Source organism: Mauremys mutica, chromosome 6, assembly GCF_020497125.1.
Source record: "Mauremys mutica isolate MM-2020 ecotype Southern chromosome 6, ASM2049712v1, whole genome shotgun sequence".
Classification (NCBI taxonomy): domain Eukaryota; kingdom Metazoa; phylum Chordata; order Testudines; family Geoemydidae; genus Mauremys; species Mauremys mutica.
The window spans coordinates 98,413,050-98,437,839 of NC_059077.1; the positions used below are offsets into that span (position 1 = coordinate 98,413,050).

General features: G+C 40.5%; 1 protein-coding gene across 1 annotated transcript in view; it reads right to left on the reverse strand.

Moving 5' to 3' along the window:
* RASEF (RAS and EF-hand domain containing) overlaps positions 1-23,664 on the reverse strand; it is a 50,624-nt gene extending 26,960 nt beyond the window's left edge. The window contains exons 1-3 of the mRNA XM_045022476.1: positions 23,208-23,664; positions 4,989-5,135; positions 2,120-2,210 (exon numbers count right to left, since the gene is read on the reverse strand). Coding sequence (XP_044878411.1) covers positions 2,120-2,210; positions 4,989-5,135; positions 23,208-23,539 — 570 coding nt within the window. The 5' untranslated portion in view covers positions 23,540-23,664. The remainder of the gene's footprint in view (positions 1-2,119; positions 2,211-4,988; positions 5,136-23,207) is intronic.
* Positions 23,665-24,790: the final 1,126 nt, after the last annotated feature.

Below are 24,790 nucleotides of genomic sequence, written 5' to 3' on the forward strand. Positions count from 1 at the left end.
TTTCCATTAACCAGGACCATTGTCTGCAGATGGCTGTGTTTTACCTGTGAGTCTTCCTGTATGTGTATGTGCTGGGAAGTGGGTAATGAAGTCTTGCAGTGACTGTGATCATGTCACCTGAACTGAAATCCATCTTTAACCTGGTGCTTTTCCAGTGTGGGGGAGAGGGGAGTGGAAACCCAGAGGGACAAAGGGTTCCCACCTTATGCAAAAGATATATAAAGGGGTGGAACAGAACAAAGAGCCATCATGAAGAATCCCCTAGCTACCACCTGAGCTGGAACAAGAGCTGTACCAGGGGAAAGAATTGTGCCCAGGCCTGAAAGGTGTCCAGTCTGAGAAAAAAAAACCACAACTTACTGAAGCATCTCTGAGGGTGAGATTATCTGTATTCAGTTTGATTAGACATAGATTTGCGCATTTTATTTCATTTTGCTTGGTGACTTACTTTGCTCTGTTACTACTTGGAACCACTTAAATCCTACTTTCTGTATTTAATAAAATCACTTTTCACTTATTAATTAACCCAGAGTATGCATTAATACCGGGGGCGGGGGGAACAAACAGCTGTGCATATCTCTCTCTCAGTTATAGAGAGCGAACAATTTATGCGTTTACCCTGTATAAGCTTTATACAGGGTAAAACGGATTTATTTGGGTTTAGACCCCATTGGCAGTTGGGCATCTGAGTGTTATAGACAGGAACACTTCTGTTAGCTGCTTTCAAGTAAACCTGCAGCTTTGGGGCAAGTAATCCAGACCTTGGGTCTGTGTTGGAGCAGACGGGAGTGTCTGGCTCAGCAAGACAGGGTGCTGGAGTCCTGAGTTGGCAGGGAAAGCAGGGGGCAAAAGTAGTCTTGGCCCATCAGGTGGCAGCTCCCAGGGGGGTTTCTGTGATCCAACCCATCACAAGGAGTACGTAGTTTATTGTATTTTCTACCTTTTATTACATAGTTCATTTAGGGTTCTAATATATCTTCTCATAACTAATAAAGAGAAAAGGATTCTTCCAACAGTCCATCAAGGTTGCAACTGGATTAAGATAATGGGTGAAACCTGAAGTCTCTGAAGACAATGGCAAAATTCCCATTAACTACAATAGGGACAGGATTTCTCTCCCTCTTCTGGGAATCTCTAAAAAAAATAATTGTGCATGAACAGGGGAAGGAAAGTCTAAGCAGATTAAACAGCTCAAACAATAATCAGTACACAACTCTGTAAAGACAGGAAAATTTAGGGCACTGGTACTACTGATTAGACCCTTTCCCCGGGGGATGTCATCCTTCCATTCTGTGTCCCATTCAGTGGTCAATCCCTTTCACTCCCCGCTCAACAACACAGGAGCACTGTGTCTTGCAATTTATTACTTACACATAAGCAGCCAATCTGTTTTGTGAGGAAAATGAAAAAATGTCCTTTGGGAGGTTTTATCCTCTTCCTGGGCAAAATTCAAAGCCCATTGAAGTCAATGGGAGTCTTTCCATTGACTTCAGTGCACTTTGGATCAGGCCTATGCAAGTCTAGAGAATCATTTAGCCCTCAATCCTTCCTTAAACTCAATGGGAGTTTTGTCCAAGTATTTTTGTTAGGCCTAACAAATCTAAATGGTGATGCAAACCCCCCACTTATGCAGGGGAAATGGATGGCTTTTAGAACATTCATGGTGCAAATCATTCCTTAAGAATTACATTCCTCATCAGCATCAAATGTATGCTTCTAAAAGAAAAGGATATGGATGGATAATTTAATTCAGCACAGGGGGCTGAACTAGATGACATTTTGGGGTCCCTTGCAGTGCTACATTTCTATGATATTCAGGCATTTGGTAACCTTAAGTCTGTCCTAAATTCTACGGCCCACATTCAACCAAATGACTTCAACGGAAATATTGCTCAGTGACAGCCTGTATTGATCCACAGGCATCAAAACCAAACAACAGTACTTCCCTATAAGATTATTTGGAAAATGTGATTCCATAAACTTTTAGACATTTGTAAATCAATATGAGAAATATTCTGTACTTGGGGCCTGAAGCCTGCACCTTTAAAGTCAATATTGACTTCAATAGGGGCAGGAGTAACCTGATAATTATGAAATGCTGGGAATATCTAGTACTCACTTCCTTCTTGACTTTGTGTTCTGCAGCCTGTATCCGCTGATCCATCTCCTCCTCCATCTCACTGAGCTGTATTGCTGCTTTATCCTGAGCTCTAAGATTTAAACATGAATATTCTCTAATGAGTCCTCCATTGCTTCAAAGAAAATTTGAGAAAAAAATACATGTCCTATTCAGTTCAAACATACACATGCATATGTTGAAACATGGGCCAAACATGAGAGGCAATTATGTCACAATTTTATAAGTGGCTGAAAGATAGATACGGCGGGGGGCAGCTCTATGTTTTTTGCCGCCCCGAGCACAGCAGTCAGGCAGCCTTCAGCGGCGTTTCTGCGGGAGGTCCGCTGGTCATGCGGATTAGGTGGCAGTTCTGCGGGTGATCTGCCAGTCCTGCACCTTTGGCGTACCCGCCGCTGAATTGCCGCCGAAGCCACGGGACTGGTGGACCTCCCACAGAAACGCAGCTGAAGGCAGCCTGACTGCCACCTTCATGACGACCGGCACGCCCCCCCCCCTCACCTCGCCGCCCCAGACACGCACTTGCTGCACTGGTGCCTGGAGCCGCCCCTGGATACGGCAGTACTGACAAAAGGCTATGATGTTTATGCTCTGTTTAGAAGAAAGTTGGTTTCATATTTTTCCCTTTAAAATAAATCTTTAAAGTGAAATTCTCCTCTGAAAAATGACTATGTAAGAAATACACCATCTTCTCAATAGATCTAGGCCCTATATACATTTAGTCATCTTAACTCACTTTACCGGAAAAGCTATATTTTTACTTGTCTAACTACTATTATCACTCCAGTACTGATATGGCTTATTCAATTCCTTCTCACATATTGTCCAAAATACATAAAATTTAATTTAAAGTTTCAGGTTCAGTGGCGGAACAAAATTCTGCCTTCATTTACTGCTGTGCCATCCCACTGACAATCTGAGATTACCTAGCCAAGGAAATCATTTGAAGATGATGACCATTCATGCATAAGTTTACATATCAGTCCAAATGTGACGTAGCACCTTTATTGGAGCCTTTACTGGAGCAAGTCCAGAGAAGAGCAACAAAAATGATTAAAGGTCTAGAAAACATAACATATGAGGGAAGATTGAAAAAATTGGGTTTGTTTAGTCTGGAGAAGAGAAGATTGAGAAGGAACATGATCACAGTTTTCAAGTACATAAAAGATTGTTACAAGGAAGAGGGAGAAAAATTGTTCTCCTTAACCTTTGAGGCTAGGACAAGAAGCAAGGGGCTTAAATTGCAGCAAAGATGGTTTAAGTTGAGCATTAGGAAAAATTCCTGTCAGGGTGGTTAATTGTAACCAACACATCTCCTGGGTGTGGTGTTCTATCCCATGTAGTGGCACCAAGACCACTTAGAGATTAATTAATTTGTTACAGCCTTAGCTAACAGCCATGTGGCTTTTAGCTCATGCAGTAGAGGCTCATGCACTAAACGTCAGATCCTGCCTGCTGATGACTGAGGTCTGTCGGTGTTACATAAGCACTGGAATCAGGCTGTCCCTAGGGGATGTGGGGCCCAGAACAAAGCAGCCCTTGTCGGCTTGGGGGCCCCGCTCTGCATCGCAGCTGGGCAGCTGGGACCCTGGGCATGGGGTGGGGGCGGCAGCCGGAGGTGCTGCAGCACCCCCCACACTACTAGTTCCTGCGCCTATGTCTTCCGAGACTGACGGCACCAGCCAATAGCACTGGCCCACAGGGCCCCCCAAAGCGCAGGGCCTGGAGCAGTTGCCCTGATTTGCCCTACCAAGAGACGTCTCTGACTGGAATAAATTGCCCAGGGAGGTTTTCAAATCCCCACCACTGGAGATTTTTAAGAGCAGGTTAAAGAAACACCTGTCTGGTATGGTCTAGATAATATTTAGCCCTGCCATGAGTGCAGGAGACTGGACTAGATGACCTCTCAAGGTCACTTCCAGTCCTACGTTTCTACGATATTATTGGAGATGATGTACAAGAAGGAAAGAAATCAGCTTGACTCTCAAAGCCAAGGCTGAGTTTGCAGGACTGGAAATTAAAAGTTTCTGAGCAAATTTAGTCTGGGTTCATTGAGACACAATGAACTGGGAACATCATGATAACATTTGCAGAGTCACTTTTTAGAACAAAATCATTTTTAGCTTCCCTGACATATAGGAATTTTAATATGTAGTATACAAATATGCCAATATGATATAGTTACAAATATTAAGATACACACAGTCCTCGGACTTACGACACAATTGGTTCCTGAAAAGTGTATCATAAGTCAAAACATCGTAACTTGGAATCGCAATCCACTCTATTGCGGTACCAAGTGTCGTAAAGTTGAAACCAATTGTCGTAAGTTGAATCAGGGTGTCAATTCAGAAACGTCGTAAATGTTGTTCATCCTAAGTCGAAGGTCGTAAAGTCGAGGACTCCCTGTACAATACCCAAACATGCTACCTAAATACTCTCTTTAAAGCTGGAGATACAAAAATAATATTTGTAAAAGCAAATGACAGTCGTGTATTCAAAGTTACAGTTACAACAACAGAAAAAAAACACCAATTTTTTTTTTAGTTATTAAAATCTGAGATCTTACCCTGCCTTTGGATCCAAGACTGACCCCAGAATTTATCCAAAGTGTAAGTAATTACATACAGAGTCATTTGCAATTTGCAAATTGTCTGGTTTGTATAAAAAAACAACCCTGTGATTCTTTCAACTTGTCAGTTTAATATCCTAAAAATGAAAATATTCTGTTCAACATGTTTTGCCATTAAAACCAGGTAACTTTAACCAACACACTGTACTACAGAAATAAGTGGTGAAGTTCACAACTGCATAACTGCACACGTTTGACATTCAGAACTATCCCCTGTACCTTTTTACAGCTATGGCCAAGCTTTCCATCTCCATGCTTTGAAGTTTGATCTCTTGGATGAAGTTTTTAATAACATGTTCATAAGGCTGAATTAATCTTGGTTCCACTAAGCTGATGTTCGCATACAGAACACTAGCCTGCTCTTGCCTGAAAAAAAAACAAAACAAGAAAAACAAACAAAACAATGAAGCATATTTCCTTACACAAAAACACTACATTAGGCTTCCAAAATTTATTCAAAATGAGAACAAGCTGTGTCTCAGATTTTAAAATTTAACAAGACAAATACAGATTTAAAACATTCTGCACAGCATCTGCCCTTTTCTCAAGTACCTAAATCCTTCTGGTCTCTTTACTGCATTATACTTCTCCCAGAAAAACCTCTTAGAAGTATTACTTGAATAATTTCATATTACTTATGTTAGCTGTGTAAAGTGCAGGGTAAAACTGGAGTATCACAGTGGTAAATCAGGCCCACTGAGTGCACTACTGGTAATCATACTATATAAGGAGATTATCACTGTTGGAGGCTGCTGCATAAGGTAAAAGAGGACACCACCGTGAGCACCTAAGTTATAACGGAAGGTTAAGGAGTTGGGCATATTTTCTTGGAGAAAAGAAGACAGCGATGACTCAATGAACAACACATTAGTAAATCAGAATCAGTAATTTCATTTGTCATAGTGATGCAGAAGGTGAATTCTGAGATATCTGGGGCCCAGACCATTTACAGCTTTATAGATAGTGACCAACATTTTTTATTTAACCAAGAAGTAAATTGTCAAGGAACACAGAGTAAAAAAATCACTTGTATAAAACAAATAATTTTAATTCCAATCATTTTACTCTTGGAACTCTGTCTGCTCTATTTGACAAAAAATAAAAAGGTAATCTTTCTAAGATGCCATTCCTAGATACCATTCTCATGTGAAATACAGTGGATGCTTAAGGAAAGCAAAAAATCTTGTGTGTGTGTATATACAGTCGCTGAAAACTTTTATAAGAAAAAACACCACTTATAAAACCTCTGCCATAGTACAGAACAACAACATGCACATTTTTTTTAAAGCAGTCTCCCTTCATAAACTATAATACAAAAATTCCTGACTGCCTAATCAAACCATTTTGCCAAGAGCAAACACAAAAACAGCAACAAAACACGCAACAGCTTAAGAAAAGATGACAATATTACAGAGGTTACTACTGAAGAATAGAATGAACTCATTGAGCTCTCTGACCTTATCATCGGGAACTATAGTAGTGTAATGTATTTTGTTACATGCTAGATATTTCTGTTATTTGGATTATAAATCTGATTACTGGAAATATTATTATGGTAGGACCTAGAGGCCCCAACAAAGATCAGAGCCAAATTATGTGAGGCACTGTGCACACAGAGATGGATCTGGCCCTGAAGAGTTTACAACCTAAATAGAGAAAATGGGAAGGGAAACTGAGGCATGGGAAGGTGATGTGTTTTGCCCAAGGTCATCCAGTGGGTCAGTGGCAGAAAACAGAATTAAACCTAAGTTTTCTGAGTCCTACTCCAGCACCATATCTAATATACCATGGGTAAATTTTCTCTTTTCCTTTTTATAGAAAAGTTTGCAATTTTTTAAATGAAAAGTTTAAGATTTCCCCCCCCAAGATTATACACTTGACCCTTTTCCAATAATGAACTTATACTTGCAGTTATCCAGTCATGAAGAATCGCTTACAAATGCAGCATTATTTAAAATATAACTTAAAAGGTTTGGTATCTCCTAGGATACTTTTTTATAGAATGAGGATTCATGTTCTCTGTAGCTAGTACTTTATCTACTTTAAGCACCTCATACTGTATATCCATGGTGTAGGAGGTTATCAACATACCTTCTCACAATGTCTCCATATGATTTCCCACCAGCAGTATGCATTATTCTATTACAACTGTGCCATAACTGCTGCTATAGCTCACATACTATTTTAAACAACTGCAGAACTTCCAGGAGACTATAAAAATCTATAGGCTGAAACTTTGATGTACAAGATGAATATATGGCAATGTACCAAGAGCACAACGAAATACAGATTTACTGATGCTCATGCCATTTTTGTGCACCTAAACTATCGTTCTCAGAAATCATTTCTTTTATACAGGCTAGTACTTTAGGTATATTAGGTATTTCTGTAAGTTAAAATTTCAACACTTGTATTAGTCTTTGAAGATTCTCTGCCATATATGCACAGTTGCACATTTCATAACATATTTTTAAAGTAATACCATGATTCATAGGTGATCATGGTCAGGGGCGGCTCTAGGAATTTCGCCACCCCAAGCAGGGCGGCATGCTGCGGGGGGCGCTCTGGCGGTCGCCGGTCCCGCGGCTCCGGTGGACTTCCCGCAGGCACGCCTGCGGATGCTCCACCAAAGCTGCGGGACCAGCGGACCCTCCGCAGGCATTCCTGCGGGAGGTCCACCAGAGCTGCCTGCCGCCCTCCCGCGGCACGCTGCCCTTGGCGCGCTGGGGTCTGGAGCCGGCCCTGATCATGGTACTAACCAGATTTATCCAGTCATGACTATGCATGAATAACCAGTAATTAAAAAACTCCCTTACTGCATATTTACACAGTTTGGTCAATAACTCATATTTAAAATAAGATAAGGACATTTTCATTTGACATTAATATAAAAGTTAAAACTTCACTGACATTAAATACAAACTATCACCATGATTAATTAATTTTTAAATGAGGGAAAACAAAGAAATTTAAAGGCTGAAATTCCATCCTTTTATTACTTTGTTCTATCTCAGTAGTACAAGGGCAAGACAACGCTGAGATGCTATGGTTCATATTGTGTAGTATTCCTTAGGCAAAACAAGAAGAGTTTAGAATGGTTTAGATTTTGCCCTGCAAAAACAAATTGAGGAACGGATCCTGTCAACATTTACGAAGTAGGTATTAATTAATTAATGTAGTATTATTATTAGCTGTCACTTTTAACTCAACAATACTACTCAGATGAGTAAGGACTACTTATTTAAGTCAGGATTGGGCCCTAAATAAAAGAAAATTTGTTCTTTGTATATCAAAATCCATCATAGTCAAATGAATCGTTCATCCCTCTAAGGTAGATACATTCAACATTATTTGGATCAGCACTTTTGGGTCTTTGGGATGTGAATGTAAAATCTAAAGCTGAGCAAAAAATTTGTAGTGACTACATTATTCAATGAGTTTCTTTTTGTTAATTGTCAAGAAGACACATATCAGTAAGACACATGGGAATGGGCGATGGGATCAATCACTTGATAATTACCTGTTCTGTTCATTCCCTCTAAAGGCACCTGGCATAGGACACTGATGGAAGACAGGATACTGGGCTAGATGGCCCCTGGGTCTGACCTAGTATGAATGCTCTTATTCATTAGTAGGTATTATTCCCCCCCCCCAATTGTATGAAAAATGCTTGGTCCATAGAAGGTTTGTGATCAATTTACTGAGAGCATTTGATGTTCAAAACTAATTGCACTGGTTAGTTTTGACAGGATACAGAGATCACATGGCATGTTTCTGCCTCCTCAGATGGACAAGCACAACTCTTTAGAATCAGGTTTTTGGTGTGCACATTCATCTGAGTTCAAAATCTGCATTTTGCAAATATTTTATATCTGTTCTAAATTTGCTGCATCCATAAACGTTCCTGCCAGTAAAACTCTGTTATAGTAGTCACAGAAAGCAAACACAAACATAGACAAAATGTATTCAATTTTTTTATTTGAGAAAATGTTTGTGGAGTTTTTTTGAGGTATTCACACATCTGTATTGCACATACAGGTTCTGTCAGCTCTGTTTGGACAGAAGGGACCATATCATCAAACCTTTCACAAGAGTAGGGGGGTTGTGTTGTGTTCCTCGCAAAAAAAAGTCCTTGGCAAAAAAATGCTCAGGCCCTCCTCACTCCAGTGTTGTACAGTACTGCTTGACTGCTTTCCTCCACCCTAGTGGAGCTATATGTATAAAGTTAAGTGTGCTTCGTGGTTGGAAAGATCCTTCGGGACAGAAAGCACTGTAACTCATGTAAAATATTACTATTAAAGCATCTTTAGTGCACTGTCCAATAGGTTCTTGCTTACAGTACAGCATATGCAGCTACAATGCCTCATGCTGACAAACTGAAAATTAATCAAGCACGCTGGTCTCTCCCTACAACAAACTCCTTGCGCCAGGGTGGAGCTTTGTTCTGTATTTTACATTTTTGTTCCTGTTCCAAGAGTGTCACCGCCACTCCTCTCTCAGTATTCTATTTTCTGACATCAAAGATTCAACAAATGAACAAATACAAAGAAGGAAGGTTGAAAGCAATGCTTCGCTACCACTGCGTCTGACTGCGCACACATGTGGGTAAGCTTTGTATTAAGATGTTGATGTCAGAAACATAAGTAGCTGTTATAGTACTTTAGGCTAGCTATATGATCCAAAAACCTCTTTATGTTCATTGTTCCTCACTGGCCCGGTTACAGCAGTCAGAGCTAGATTCAGAACACCCTACTGGCATACTTTTATGCAGAGCCAGTTAGGTCTAAGAGGTAAAATAAAATCCACACAACCACAGTAGTGCAACACCCAACAGAAGCTGCAATAGCTTCTGGGAGATTTTTTTTTTTTTAAACTGAAACTGACAGCTCGGGGATGTTGATGGCACTTACCTGAGCACGTCAGTGACAGCTTTGCATAAAATCTTAATTAAAAACATGACTCAACAGCCCACAGAAGCAACAGAAAAACACAGAAGAAATATAAAATCTGTAACAAATTTGCTACAATTCCACTTGACCACTGGCATCTTGAGCAAGATGTAATACATTTTCACAAATTATCAGTAATGCCATTGACTTAATCACCTCAAGTATCTGAAAACTATATTTTGTAATGTATTAACTTGCAAGCTCACTGTAATACTTTATAAATTCACAGAATTTTAGAAGGATGTGGCCTTTTGCAGTGAGTGTTTGACTGTTATGAACATTTTTCTGAATTGCCTGTTTGCATATTTTTCAACCACTTTTCTGCTTTCACATAGTTTGGGACACTTTACTGGCATAATTACAGAAGGACAGAGTCATTGTACTTAATAATTTAACTGATTAATACCGTCCATTTTTTCCAACTCTTTATGGAGAGATCAATTTCAAAATTGTACTAGTTATTCAAAATTGTTTGCCTGAATAAACTTTGAAAATAAGTTGTGGTCTGCAGCTTATTCCTGAGCAGTGCATTGTGAATATCTAATATTTGAAACTCAGATTATTTTGATACAGAGGGAGACTAAAAAGTTTGTATTTCAATGTCACAAATTTCAGAAAATTCAGAACTTTTAATTTAAAAATTAACCCAGTTTGAATTCTTTAAGACTGTTCAATGTTGTTGTTTTTTGGCCTCCTTCACTTCCAAGTGCCAAGCTTTTAACTCTTAAAAATGTGTACACCCAGAGATGTACATAAATATTAATGCATGGGATAGATGTTTTAAAAAAATAATGTAAAAGAAATTATTGCTATTCATTGTCACTAGGGACTGAATCCCTGTTGTGCAATCTGCCAGCTGTTCCCAAAAGGTATGTTCCCAAAGTAGAGCTTTGTGATAAATTTAGAACAGAAAAGCATTCTGGGTATTGATGTATACCTGTCCTGAATATACCTTGCTTTATCTTAAGGTCATGCCTGGACAGGTATTTACAACAGTGTTTAAGACAGATTGGCCTGAATCAAAACTCCAGAGCCAAACACTCCAAATTTCAGATCCGTATCAGCTCAAACCCATCTCCATTTTATGCAGTTGTAGGGAAAGCAGGCTCTGCTGTAGTTTGGCTAGCCACCATCAACGGAGCTAAAGTGCATTAGAGCGAGGCCATCTTGGAACTCAGTTCAGCCACAAACAAGTTTAAATTGTGTTTATTCACAATTGTCAAGTGCATTTGCAAAACCTGTATAAAAAGGGCCTAGAAACTTTTAATCCTTATGGACATGGGAATTCTGAAGCCAGTTAGGATGCTTGGAGTACTTGTTTTCATATTAATATACTACAGGCCTGATTCTGATCTCATGCCTCCTAACTTTATCTTTCAGTTTTATATCTGTGTAACAATTTATTTCAGTGGAGTTATTCCTGATTTACATTGGTATTAGTGCAATCAGAATCAGGCCCAGAATGTTTTTCAGGAACACAGTTGTCTCATAATAGCGCTAGTGATTGAAGCTCTGGGAACAAATTGGAAGGTCTAGACGGCACCTGTTTATCTGTCTCAAGTGCTTTGAATGAGTGCACTGTGGAAGGTTTTGCCCTCTTTTAGCCATCACTCCTTTCTTGAGTGTTATCATCCTGAAATGCAGCTTTTTATGCAGCAGACACTGATACACATTTTTCAGTCATGATTATTTTGTAGATTATTTTGCAGATTTGGTAGCTTTGTGCACACCAATGTTATGCTGAGTTTATTAATTTTTAAAGATCTACTGATATTTTATGGAAAAAATCAGTTACTTGTATAGTTCCATAGAAGAGCTATTATAAACAAAATTATTAACATTCACATAGCTCCAACTTTATAGAAATGAAATAAAATTAAATTCTTGTCCTGAAGAGATGGAAGCCTACAGTCAGGTGAACATAGCAAGTAGAATGAAGTAAGGCACAAAGAAAGGAACAGATAACAGAAGTGGAGCTGTGAAAAGCATAACAAAATGGTAGGATTTTCAGAGAGAGAATATTTATAACCTTACATTTAATGGCCTTTCTACTTATGCAGCATACACTTCCTCACATCATTTTTAGTTTATATTTACTTGGGTATATTTCAGACAGAAGCTCAGAGTCCTGTAAAATGGGTGGGGAAAGAAAGCAAATTTCTCCAGGTAGCGGGATTCAGGAGCTGGCCCTGAAAAGCTCTCTCTTCCCTACCCCTATTCCTCTCCTCCCCCCACCCCACCAACTTCTTGCTAGGGGCATTAAATCCCTGTCTGGGGCATAAAAGGAGACAAAATCCAAAAGAAGTCACTATCCATAGTCCACCATTTGCAGACATCAATAACTGCTGGCACATTTGATGGTTACATGATTTGCAAGCACGAGTTTTCTCTTGAGGTGTCAGTGAGCGTTGGATCATTCCTTATTCTAATTTCAGGGAGGAAAAAGCTGCTGTCCTTTTTATACAGATTTAAAAATACCCTGTTCTTTTCTTTTAATGTTGGGAATTGAAATTTCAATAGGTGTGAGGGTAACTGAATACTCAGATAAAGTCAAATAGCTTTTAGTTGTATAATCTGGTGTGTGCCTCAGTTCTCAATAAAGGAGAACTTCTAAAGCTCATTCATATATGCTCCAATAGGTAGTTCACTGCATATAAAATGAAATCACTGTCTTTTTGTGCTTAATTACTCATTGCATTTGATTTAATATAAAGGAAGAATGGTTATGTCTTGAATGAAAAGAAAGCAACAAAAAAAAAGATTCAGTTAAAATCAGACGTCTTGCATTATACTAGGTTACTAGTCTGGAAACACTTTCCGCTTTTTGTGCTACTAGCACAATTGCTCACTGAGTATAAAGGCTAACTGGCAAACAACACTTCGGCTCACAGTGAATGGCTCACAGAGGAATCTGACTAAACACACCTCTGGAAATTTGTTGAAAAAAAAAATCTTTCTTTGGAGGAAAAAAGGATAAATTTAGTTCTCCCATCTAACTTCAAAAGATAATAGAGGCAACTATAACACATGCTTTGAAGGCATCCTGACAGCAAGCTAAATTAAATTAATTGGACAATCAATAAATCAAACTGCAGACAGGCAAGACAAATCCCATAACAGTTGTCGAAAAAATTAAGTTAGTTTCAAAATATGCACTATACAGTGTGTAGAAACAGAGTACCTGCCCACAGATACTGTATAGCTAACATCTACTACTATACTGATTGCAGATTTGATTGGGAGATGGATCATTAATACTGAAAACAATTAAGGCTTATTTTGTGCCTTTTAGTGTTACGTTTACTGAAATAATTCCTGAGCCTTGCTTATTGAAATCTCTGATTTGTGGGCACTGAATCTGAGCCATAATCATCCTGAGAACGTGGCAAAATATGATACAATCTGGAAAATATTAATACCACATGGTAATTAACCTTAAGCTGTTTGAAGCAGGAAGCATGTCTTAAACCCCAATCCTGAAATTACTTACACACGTAACTTTACATGTGATCAGCCCTGCTGAACTCCTATATAATATTGGAGATAACAGAAACTTTCCTTACACCTTACCAACAGTTTGATAAGGCAGCAGTTAACAGTATAACTTATTTTAAACTGGTGGAGACCACAGCTGTTCAGCAAGGATTTCTCTTTTACCTAGTGTGTTAGGGTTTGTCATGACTAAGATTTAAAGGTGTATCATTAGACAAATTTGCTAAGTAGGCTTCATCTTGGCCAGATGGCATGTGTTAATAGTCTACATGGGCTTGTCTATGCTAGAGTGTTAGAATGTGCTAGTAAGAGTATGCTAGCTAACCTTCTAACAACACACCTTTTATTCTAATCAAGACAAAACCCATAAGGCAATATTAGAAAGTCAAAAGTAAGTACACAGATAATGTTAACTAGCTGGAATTTTTGATGCCCCAGGAATTGTGTACTGTCTCTACTAAAGTCAGTATTCAATTTTAGAAAATTATTTTAAAAACCTATATAAATACTTTTGCTCCTGCATTATGGCTTTCTGAAAAATGGATTGATTTTGGTATCTTTTGCATTAAGCCTACATAAAGATAACATGACTGGAACTCTTTTAAAAAGACTAGTTTTGATTAAAGAAAGTGAATATGCCATAGTTAAGGCCCTTCATTTTCAGCTCTTACTACTATGTACTGAAAAATTCCTGGGTTTTACAAAAGCTATTATTCAGTTTTTTACTGATTTTCACCTGAATTTTGGATCATTCATGTACATGAAAATACTGATGTTAAGAAAATCCAATAAAATTACATTATGTAGACGTGTTTATGTTAATAATAAATTAGTCTACCTGTCTGTTAAAGTGAGGCAATGTAGTGGAAGATACACAAACATATGTGTACATACTGTTAATGTACAGTTCATTAAATAAGCCACAGCATTAAACTGCTTTTAGTTTCAATACTCTTACTTTTCTCTATTTGTTGCTTTTTTCTGTCCTCCCGTTCCCACGATATTAACCCTGATATTTACCCAGAAAACGACTGAGTTAATTTTTACACTATTTTTACCTTTTTATTAATTTTTGTAATGAACACTGATAAATTCCTGGAACATTTTACACAAAATAAAAACTGAAAATGAAGGGCCTTAGCCTTACTGATGCATTACAAACTTTAGTATAATTTAAATGTTAATAGCTAAGCAGCATGGCCTAGTGGATAGGATGCTGGACTGGGACAGGAGAACTGGGCTCAATCCCTGGCTCCGCCATTACTTTGCTGGGTGTTCTTGGGCAAGTCATGTCCCTTTCTGTGCCTAAGTTTCCTCATCTGTAAAATGGGGATGACGATACTGAACTCCTTTGTAAAGTACTCTGAGATCTATGGATGAAAAGCACTACCTAAGACCCAGGCATTCATTATCATTGAAGCACAAGAGAAATTTCTAATCCAAGATTCAGATTTTTTTAATGGTTTTATTCTATTTGTATCATATGGTGAAATTTTCTATCATTTCTTGTTTGTAGAATGAAAGGCCAATTGTCCCCTTTGATGCAAGTGCAACTCCCAATGGCAATACAAGGAAGTAGAGAAAGGTTGTCCTTTCTATCTTACAGGGAAACTGGTCCCATTTCTGTCTTGTTACTCTGATCTTCTATGGCTTACTCCTCCATTTTTATGAGCAATCCAGCAAGGCACTTAATAAGCACGTGATCAAATGCTTTGCTGGATTGGGGCCCACTACCAAGTACTCAACACCTTGCAGGACCGAATGCTGAATTATTCCATCTTACCTGTGTAACTGAGGTCAGAATCTGGGCATAATCAAGTTAGTGTCTCTATTGATGGTTCATATTTTAACTAATTACACATCTGAGCTGGCCAGGGTTTGTTTGTTTGCTTGTTTTAAATTATTTTACTTGTGGTTCTCAGTGCAAATATATTCCAGGGAAATACTGTATCAAAGAAATAAAGAAGAATGCATGTGCTGGGACACAAAATGCTATTTTGAGAATAACAGTTACAAACTATTATGTAAAATTTCATATGCTAGCAAACTGCATACCTTAAAAACAGTTCTGTAATTAGCATGGTGAGAAGTTTGCCATTTTAAGATTTTTTTCCAGTTTTGATTTCAGAAGCATTTCAGCCATCCTGTTTAACTTTTCCTTTAGGAAAAAGTTTAGGAAATGTGGATTTATAAACAGTTAAATGTAAAACAATATATTATAAAGTCATCTCAAGCTTTACATTTTTTTGTCTGAGGCCCATATCCCTTCAAACACTTAAGTATCTGTATAACTTCGCTCATATAAGTAATCATATTGATTTTAATAGTACTACCCAAAGGAGCAAAGATAAACATGCTAAAACATTTGCCAGATCTGGAACCAGCATGGAGAAATTGAACAGTAGCATAGCTCGGCCTCCAGTGCTTGAAGACTAAGGCCACGTCTATACTTACCCGCCGGGTCGACGCGGCGAGTTCGACTTCTCGGAGTTTGAACTATCGCGTCTGATCTAGACGCGATAGTTCGAACTCCGGAAGCGCCGCGGTCGACTCCGGTACTCCACCGCGGCAGGAGGAGTTGCCGGAGTCGACCTTGGAGCCGCGGAGTTCGCTTCCGCGGTGTCTGGACGGTAAGTCATTCGAACTAGGGTAGTTCGAATTCAGCTACGTTATTCACGTAGCTGAATTCGCGTACCCTAGTTCGAACCAGGGGCTGTGTGTAGACCAGGGCTAAACAAAAAGGAAAAATAAAATAAAACAAAGGAGGCCCTGAACTTGAATTGATACATGCCTAACAAATGATGCCAAGGATCATAAATTAGAGAGGTTCAAAGTTATTTAGAAACCTAAAAAGGAAGAGGACTGGTTTGCATGAAGTAACAGTACAGAATTATTCATTTGATATGAGTACATATGCACTTAGATCACCACCATTTCATTTTGAACGTCTTTCAGTTGGTAATTTGATGTCTGAGAATTGCAACTCAATATAATCAGACCACATCACTTATACCAAATAAAGCTATTCCCATTCCCTCCTACTACCCACTTAGACAAACAATGGGACAGCATTCAAATTGCTGCTGCAAACACAGTAACCAAGACACTGGGATAGGTTTGTTAGGCCACGTCTACACTATGCGCCGGATCGGCGGTAGTAATCGATCTATCGGGGATCGATTTATTGCGTCTCGACTAGAGACGATAAATCAACTCCCGAATCAACACCCCTACTCCAACACAGCAGGAGGAGTAAGCGGAGTCGACGGGGGAGCCGCGGAGGTCGACTTGCTGCCATGAGGACGGCCGTGTAAGTCGAACTAAGATACTTTGACTTCAGCTACGCAAATAGTATCTTAGACTGACCCCCCCCCAGTGTAGACCAGCCCTTAGTGAAAGAAGACGGACGCTTTCAGAAAGCACCATGGCGCACAAGTCATATTTTTTGATCTCCTACTGAATGACTCCTACATCAGTAATCGTGGTAGGCCCGAAGTGCATGAAAGAGATCCTTTTTACTGAGTGATGCCACTTAGCAGCTGCCTCTGCATTACATACGGTGGACTTCTGCAGTTCCCTCCCCTCAGACTACCTGTCTGGGAAGTTAAACCACTTAAAGGTACAGTTACCAATACCAATCTTCCTTCCTCTGCCAGCCAAAACTTAAGAATATTATAATTTAAATGTTTACATAACACACAATTCCACTTATAACCAACCTAATTAAATTTACTAACTGTGTTCTATCAATCTCTGAGAAGTCTTCAGCTGTCATTTGGACTTGCAGATTTCCCTTGAACATAAGTACTACTGTTCTCAGGAGGCAGTGAGTCTATTTTTTCTGGCAGTATTATATCCTGGGGATCTGTTGTGGCTGTTACCAAACTGAGACCTTCTTGGGCAAGACAACAAACTCAGTGCCCCTCATCCCTTTCCTTTCTCAAAGCTGGGGAAAGGGTCTGTTTCCTCCTCAGTACATGTCCATTTGGAGTGACACCCTCCTAAGACATTGCTGTTTGCAACCATTCATTTCCATCAGAAACATTCACTGTGCTGTATTCATGAAGTAGTGATAGCTCCCAGAACCTCAAAACATATTGAGTTTTTTGTATAGCTTTATCCATCTCTTTCTATTTCTGCAAATCTACAGTTCCTCTGAGATCAGCTTTTTCATTACAGGCATTCTAGTTCTCTGTTTTCTATTAAATAAAATGCCTACGGGTAATAAACCACATTTCATTGGTGCATTTTGTAATGGAAAGGTAAAGATCTGTACTTAGGTATTGTTAAATTACAGAACACCACCAATGAGACTGCAGCATTTTTCAATAGGCACTTCCTTATTTTAACATCATTTTCAACCAACCCATTGGATTGTGGTAATGGGGACTAGAGGTTACATTCCTAAACCCAAACTTCACTGCAAACTTCTTAAACTCATATCCACTGAACTGCGGCCCAGTGTCAGATGTAACCAAATGTGGGTAGACCCACATCAGGTATACCATGGCTGGCAAAAACAGATTGTTTAGTTGTAGTATCTTCTAGTAAAGCTATCTCAGGGATGTGAGAATAACAGTCTATAACAAATGCATAGTTTTTTTCCCCCAGTCATCATAAACAAATCTATGCCTACTCTGCTCCAAGCAGAAAAATCTTTCCTGTGTCACCAACATGGGCTCTTTTGCTTGACTTAGCTAGTACTTCTGGCATATGAAACAAGCCATGGCAGCTTCCTTAATTTTGCTGTTCTTTCGAGGCCAACATAAAATGTCTCTAGCTCTCCTCTTAGATTTTTCAATCTCTACATGAGCATCTTTTAACCTTTTTAACATATTTTTCTATTACAATTTAGGGATCTTCATCTTGATACCTTCAAAAAAATGGCATCTAGGACTGAGAGCTTCTCTCTTAATTGGTCATAGAAGCTGGAAACATGCTGTTCTGACTACCCTATAGAAATAGCCTTATTCACTTTCTGCAGCTTCTCATCCTGATCTGTTCCTCTGGCAATTACAGTCCACATTTTGTCTGAGACCAGAAAGGTTATTTTACCAAACTGACGTGCACAAAAGCTAGCGCTGGAATTTGCTCCCCTAGACAAATATTCTAGAAAGTATGTCTGCAACTACCAAATCACTCCCAGGTTTCTATTTGATCTACAACTGAAAAAATAATCTTTATATTTTTGGGGGAATATTTACCAAGCCCTTTATGGCCACGGTAATAAAAAAGATTCATATTTTTATTTATGGGAGACCAATGTTAGCTGAAATGACCATAAACCATTGTTTATGGTCATTTCAGCTAACACTGGTCTCCCATAAATAAAAATATGAATCTTTTTACACCGATGGACTGGCCATAGCCTCCTTCTTTATTTGAGGATACTGATACTCAGTTTTTTGTTAGCGCCCGTGGCGCATAAACCACTCATCTCCAGTTTTGACCATACTGCTGCCATTACCCTCCTTGGAGGGATCTATGGACATCTCAGTTTTACACTTACTGTGATAGTACCTCCAGACTAGGGCCTCTTTAATTATCTTCTTCAGTTTTTCAAACCCTTTATTAAGACTGGCAGCCTATGTACACTGGACATCTTTGCACAATAGTGCTCTCAGGTTGCTGGTTTGAGCAGCTAGATTTGGCGCAAGTTTCCCTACATAGTCCACCATTTCAAGGAATCTTTGTACCCTCTCATCTGTTGAGACAGGCATGTTGGTGATGACCTCAACCACGACACATTGCTGTGTTAGCTGCTCTTCTAGGTATGTTATTTCTGTTGCAAAGAATTTTTGTTTATTTAACTTTAGCCCAGCTGCACTTGCTCTTTCTTGAGCTCCCCAGAGCCTCTAGTCATACTCTTTTGCTGTTTTTCTCCATATCAGAACGTTACCTTTGTAAATCTTAGTATCCTCTAATATCATGAAACATTTGTTATATTATCCAGTGTAACACCTCGGGAACAAAACACAATCCAAATGGCAGTCTGTGGAAACAGTCTCCCCCAAAGGTGTTTTGAATGTGCACAGATGTGTACAATGTTTTCTAGATATAGGTACCAGATTACGACACATCCAGCACACAAAAATATCTGGCATCAGCCATATCCCTCAAAATTTCTCCCGACAGGTAGTGGAAAATATTATCTTTTTACATCTTTGTATCGTTTTTTAGGTCTATACATAAGTGAAGGAGTCCATCTTTTTTCTCTCTTCAGTGACTAACAAGTGTACCCACACTTTTGGTGGTTCTCATTCTAATTACCAGAGCAATAATCCTGTGCCTCTCTGCTTTAGGCCAAAGGGAACTTTCCTAGGTGTGTGAATAGTGGGGCAATTAGGCTCTTTCAGCTATACTCTGTACTCATTTGAGAGCCTCCCTATCCCCTGGAAGATGTCCTCAAACTCTCACCATTTGTTTTGTATCAGAGGGGTAGCTGTGTTAGTCTGTATCTGTAAAAGCAGCAAAGAGTCCTGTGGCACCTTATAGACTAACAGACGTATTGGAGCATGAGCTTTCCGATGAAGTGGGTAGGAGCATGCATCTGACGAAGTGGGTATTCACCCACGAAAGCTCATGCTCCAATACGTCTGTTAGTCTATAAGGTGCCACAGGACTCTTTGCTGCTTGTCATTTGTTTTGGTTCTCTGCCCCACCAAAGAGTGCACCTCTTGACAAGACTAAGAGTTTGACACTTTTAACCCAATGGCAGATATTCTTTTCCCTGGCACTACTACAAATTTTATCTTTCCAGTTTGTTATTTACCCATATATCAAGTTAATATTCTCCTTTAGTGGGATAAACTCACTACTGTTTTACCATTTACCTTCACCACCCATGGCTTTTCTTTTAGTGCTAACACCATTGACAACTCCAGTGTCCAAATGAAAATTAATAAGTTACCAATTTGCTTTCTGGAAGTCAGCCCATTCATCTTCTGCTGCAATGTTGTTCATTGCTTCTATGAAAAATTCCACTGAGCTAGCAGTGATGTCATCATCCTCAATATGCATAACTTTTCTTAAGCAGGGTGCCCAAAACTGACACACACAACATTAGGCTCCAAGCCTACAAGATGAGCCATGTGGATGGACCCTTGTGAACGCACAGAGCCCTACTGAAGTCACAGTCTCTGCATGAGCACAAGGGTCCATCAAGGCACACTAACATGCAACACTGAAGCCTAAATGAACACTTCTGAAAGTGTGGCTACAAGACAAAGACTTTGAACAAAGGTTTTGGCAGGTAAAAAACAGCTTTTACTCTTAATTATCCAAAATACTGGGACTACATCTCTTGAATGCTTTTTTGGGGGATAGTATAGATTTTAAAAAACACTTTTTGGCCTCATTCCTACAAAGACTTACATATGTATTTAATTTTATACACAAGTAACTCCACGGAATTACATTGGATGAGTCACATATTTCAAATATTTCAAAGCACTTGCATAGGTTTTTGCAGAATCAGAGCCTTAAACAGTAGCAGTTAAACTTTAATTAAGGTATAACATTTAGATATTTATCAAAACACTAAATTATTCTATTTTATTCATATACAGATCTTTAAACCTGGTTAAATAGTTGGCCATCTTGATTTAAAATTATAACCCAGTGAGTTGATATTCATCATGTCTGACTTGATATTTTTTTCCATTTCTTTAATATTAAGTCCTGAGCCATTTACAATTGTTTGAAGAAAACAGATTAAAGTATGATCTGGACTAAACTTTTAACATAATGAAAAACTTGATGGTCTGGAAACATGCTGACATTTTCAACTATCTTGAATAGGTTCACGTGCACCAGAGGTTTTGCCTATTTGTTCTTCTGCAAATGCTCTTTCTTGTTTCTTTCTCAACATTTCCAACTACAGCCGTGGTCTAGAAATGCTTATGCAATGCTTCACTTTTTACATAAAATTTGTCTGATTTAAATTAGATTGTGAGTAAAGTTAAGCCTACGCATATGTGTTTGCAGGACTAGGCCCTTAACAAGCAAGCCAGGTTGTTACCTTTCCTGTCTAACATGAAGCTTTATTCTGAGGATGGCTGGTCAAAATTTTTTGCGTAAAAAGTATTTCACTAAAAAATGGTCTTTTAAAAACTCTTCAGAAAATTTTGACATTGATAGTTTTTTTTGCTTTTATAGAATGTATCAATTTTAATTAAAATTTCTGCTAAAAATAATTTTAAAAATGATAAAAAATAGACAATGGATCCATTTTGAACCCTTCAAAATGGAAAACTTTACAATTATGGAAGTATTTTTTAACAGTTTTCATGGCGAAGCAGGCTGCGGCCAGCCAACTTTCCCCATTATGGGACTGAACATTTTCTCATTGACTTCAGTGGGAGCAGGATCAGGGCCCTCGCAGAAGGCTCAGAGCATAAAGAGAGAAGTGGGAGAATTCTTGAGATGTAGAAGTCTGAGCTGAGATCACAGCACAGGAAGTATGGGCAAGAATGAGTTAATTACAGCCTCCTGGCTTATTTAAGGGGGCTCAGTCAATTTAAACTTTCAGACGGAAGAAAGATTTTTATCTTCTACTGTAATGATAGGTAACATCCGATTACTATATCTGAAAGAGATTAGAGGGGAATTTTCCCTCTCATTTGTTTAAGTTGTGCATTTCACAATACTTTGCATATAGTCTGTTTCACTTGCACAGTCAGTCCTTTTCCTGTTTGGGTCTTTCACAGTAGCGGAGGAGAGGGGAAACATTTTAAAAACTCAAAAATGTGATAGTAAGGACCACAAAAACTGGCAGAGAGACCCAGGGGCAAAGTAGCACCTGAACCTACTTTTAACTCGTAAGTGTCAAGATTTCAAGTGGGCACTGTCCCATTAATGTGATTTTCTTTGACATCTGTTGCTTTGTTTGGTACTGAATCATTTGTCTCTTGTTCAAATGATGGGTGGGTACTCAGCAGCTGAGGGAGAGGACATTCACAACTCCAACTATGCAGGAGCGGAGAGATGAAATGCAGTCCATAAGCATCTACAACTCCAGAATATAGGGCCTGATCTAAAGCTACCATTGAGTTCAATGATCAAGCCCATAGACCGGAAAAGGGGGTGCTGGCATTCCAAACCTCTCCCACACACAGGTTTTGAGTCAATGCACCTATGTTATTGGCCTCTGTCCAGAACACACTATGCACAGCCTCTTTGTAGCAAACTGGGATCCCTCCCTCTGTATGGCCCATGGGAGGCTCATCTCCCTCTGAATCCAAGCAGGTGCCATGCCCTCTGGATAGCCTAAGTGGTTAGAAGTCCTTGCAGACCTCTACAGCACAGGCAAATTTTACCTTACATACAGAAGAGTGGGTACAAGATCATGTCCTGCCCTACCAATACAACAATGCAGAACTCCTCACCCTTTCCCGCAAGCATTAAACCTACATCCTCTTTAAGCTGTGCTTCCATTAATTCTCAGGGACCCATCAATTAGGTGATGTCTCTTGAGCTCACAACATGCACTGGTGCCTCCTCTGGCTAACCAGGATGGACTTTGGGATGGTTTCATCAGCATGGGAAACCCAAAGAACCAATTCTCATATAAAACCAGCATAAAGTGGAGGGGAGGGGAGAAGCAGATTGAGAGGGGAATGAAAAGCAACTTTCCCCTATTTCACACAAACTATTATTACCCTGATTTTGCAGCTGGGGTCATATTCTCCAACAGGCACTGCTGTGCTTTCCAGGCCAGAAGTTACCAGGTGTGCTGTGCCTGCGGCTTTTCATCCTGAGCCCTACTGTTCCCTTGTGACACCCCCCCCCCCCATCCCTGTCTCTTGTCGTGCGGTCCTTGAGCCAAGGGCCATCACTTTGTGCAGCGCCGGGCACAGCTGATCCTACCGCGCTAAGGCTGCCTTGTGCGCACGGAGGGTCCCCCTAGAGCAGGCAGCGTCTCCCCTCCCCGGGCTGGTCCCGCGCTGGGCCGGGGGCGGGGTAACTGCTGCCACCCACCCACCCGTTCCGCTCTCACCTGGGGACGTATCTGGCCTCGCTCCCGAGCCGCAGCTCGAAATCCCGCCAGGGCTGGTTGGGCCCCGCCGCGCCCCACGCCTCCTCCTCGTCCTGCCCCGGCGGCCGCTGGCTGGCCCCGCGGAAGCCGCGGGCGAACTCCTGGAAGGTGATGGCCCCGTCGCGGTCCGTGTCGAGCCGCCGGAAGATCGCCTCGGCCTCGGCCGGCCGCACCCGCAGCTCGGCGCACAGCGAGCCGAACTCCGCCCGCTCGATGCGCCCCGAGCCCCTCACGTCGCAGGCCACGAAGAGGGAGCGGAGCCGGGCCAGCTCGTCCCCCTCCTCGAGCTCCATCGCCAGCGGCCCGCGACGCGCCCTCCTGCCGCCGGCCACTCCGGGCCGGGGTGCGGGCTCCGCTGCTGTCCGGCGCCGAGCTCAGCGACCCGACCGGCCGCGCAACTTTCCCTGCTCCCGGAGCCGCCCCCGGCCCGGCCCGCCCCGAGACTCGCCGCGCCAGCCGCTCACTGGGCGGAGGAGCCCGCGCACCTCCCGAGCGAGGCGGGCGGAGCCGTGGCAGGCGCTGTTATGTAAGGTGTAGCGCTTGGCCGGCCCGTGGGCATCGCCGGCAGCGGCGCTCCCCCCTGACAAACCTGCCAGGTTCACCTTAGACAAACGAGCGATGCGGTTACCTGCGTAACTGCGGCGCTCCCTTCTCTTCGCTGGAGGAAATCCCCGCGGGAAGGAATGCCAAGAGTGGGGTAAAGTTATCAGTTAGTGTGGAAGCTGCCTAGGAAGCTTTTAGGAGTGGACCCTTTTTGCATCTGTTTGCATTATATTTGCTTTGGAGAAAACATTGAACGGTCTGTTAGAAATGTTTCCTTGCTAAGCGTTCAGGCCGCAGGAACGGCCTACACACGTTGTTTTATGTCCAGTGGTTCAGTTGAACCTGGAATTGTCTTTAGGCTGTTAGTAAGATGACACCCTTTAGAAGTTCGTTATTCATTCTCTGATTAGTCCCCTACCACAGTCCTCTTCTCTGCTGCAGCAGAAACTTTCCAGGTAACTGAAATTTCCACATCAGTTTTTAAGACTCAGTATTTGAAGAAGGAAAAAGGGATTAAGGACCTGGTCCAAAGCCCATTGAAGTCAATGGGAGTCTGTTTCTTTTTAAAAGTGCTTCCTGTATTAATAAATAGTTGCCTTTAGAATATGTTAATTAAGAATGTCCTAGTCCATTGTATTGTGATCCAGATACAATGGCAAATGATAGGAATGTAAGAGGATCCTATTAAAATGTCAGATCAACAGAAAATGACATTAGTGGAAGTTTATGGGGACCCTGTTGTAATATAAAATATTGTTGTGTCACAGCCTGACTTCTGAAGAGACTAACAGATCCAGGAACCAAATGTTTTTTTTCAATCATCTTGTTTAACATAGACTAGAAATGACCAATCTCACTGAAGTGTAAACTCCATTAACTTCACAGAGGCTAAGGCCCGGTCTACACTTGAAACTTGAATCAACACAGTGCTCAGTGGTGTGAAAAATCCTAACCCCTAGTGTAGATGCAGTTAGGTCAACAGCTGAATGCTTCTGTCAACC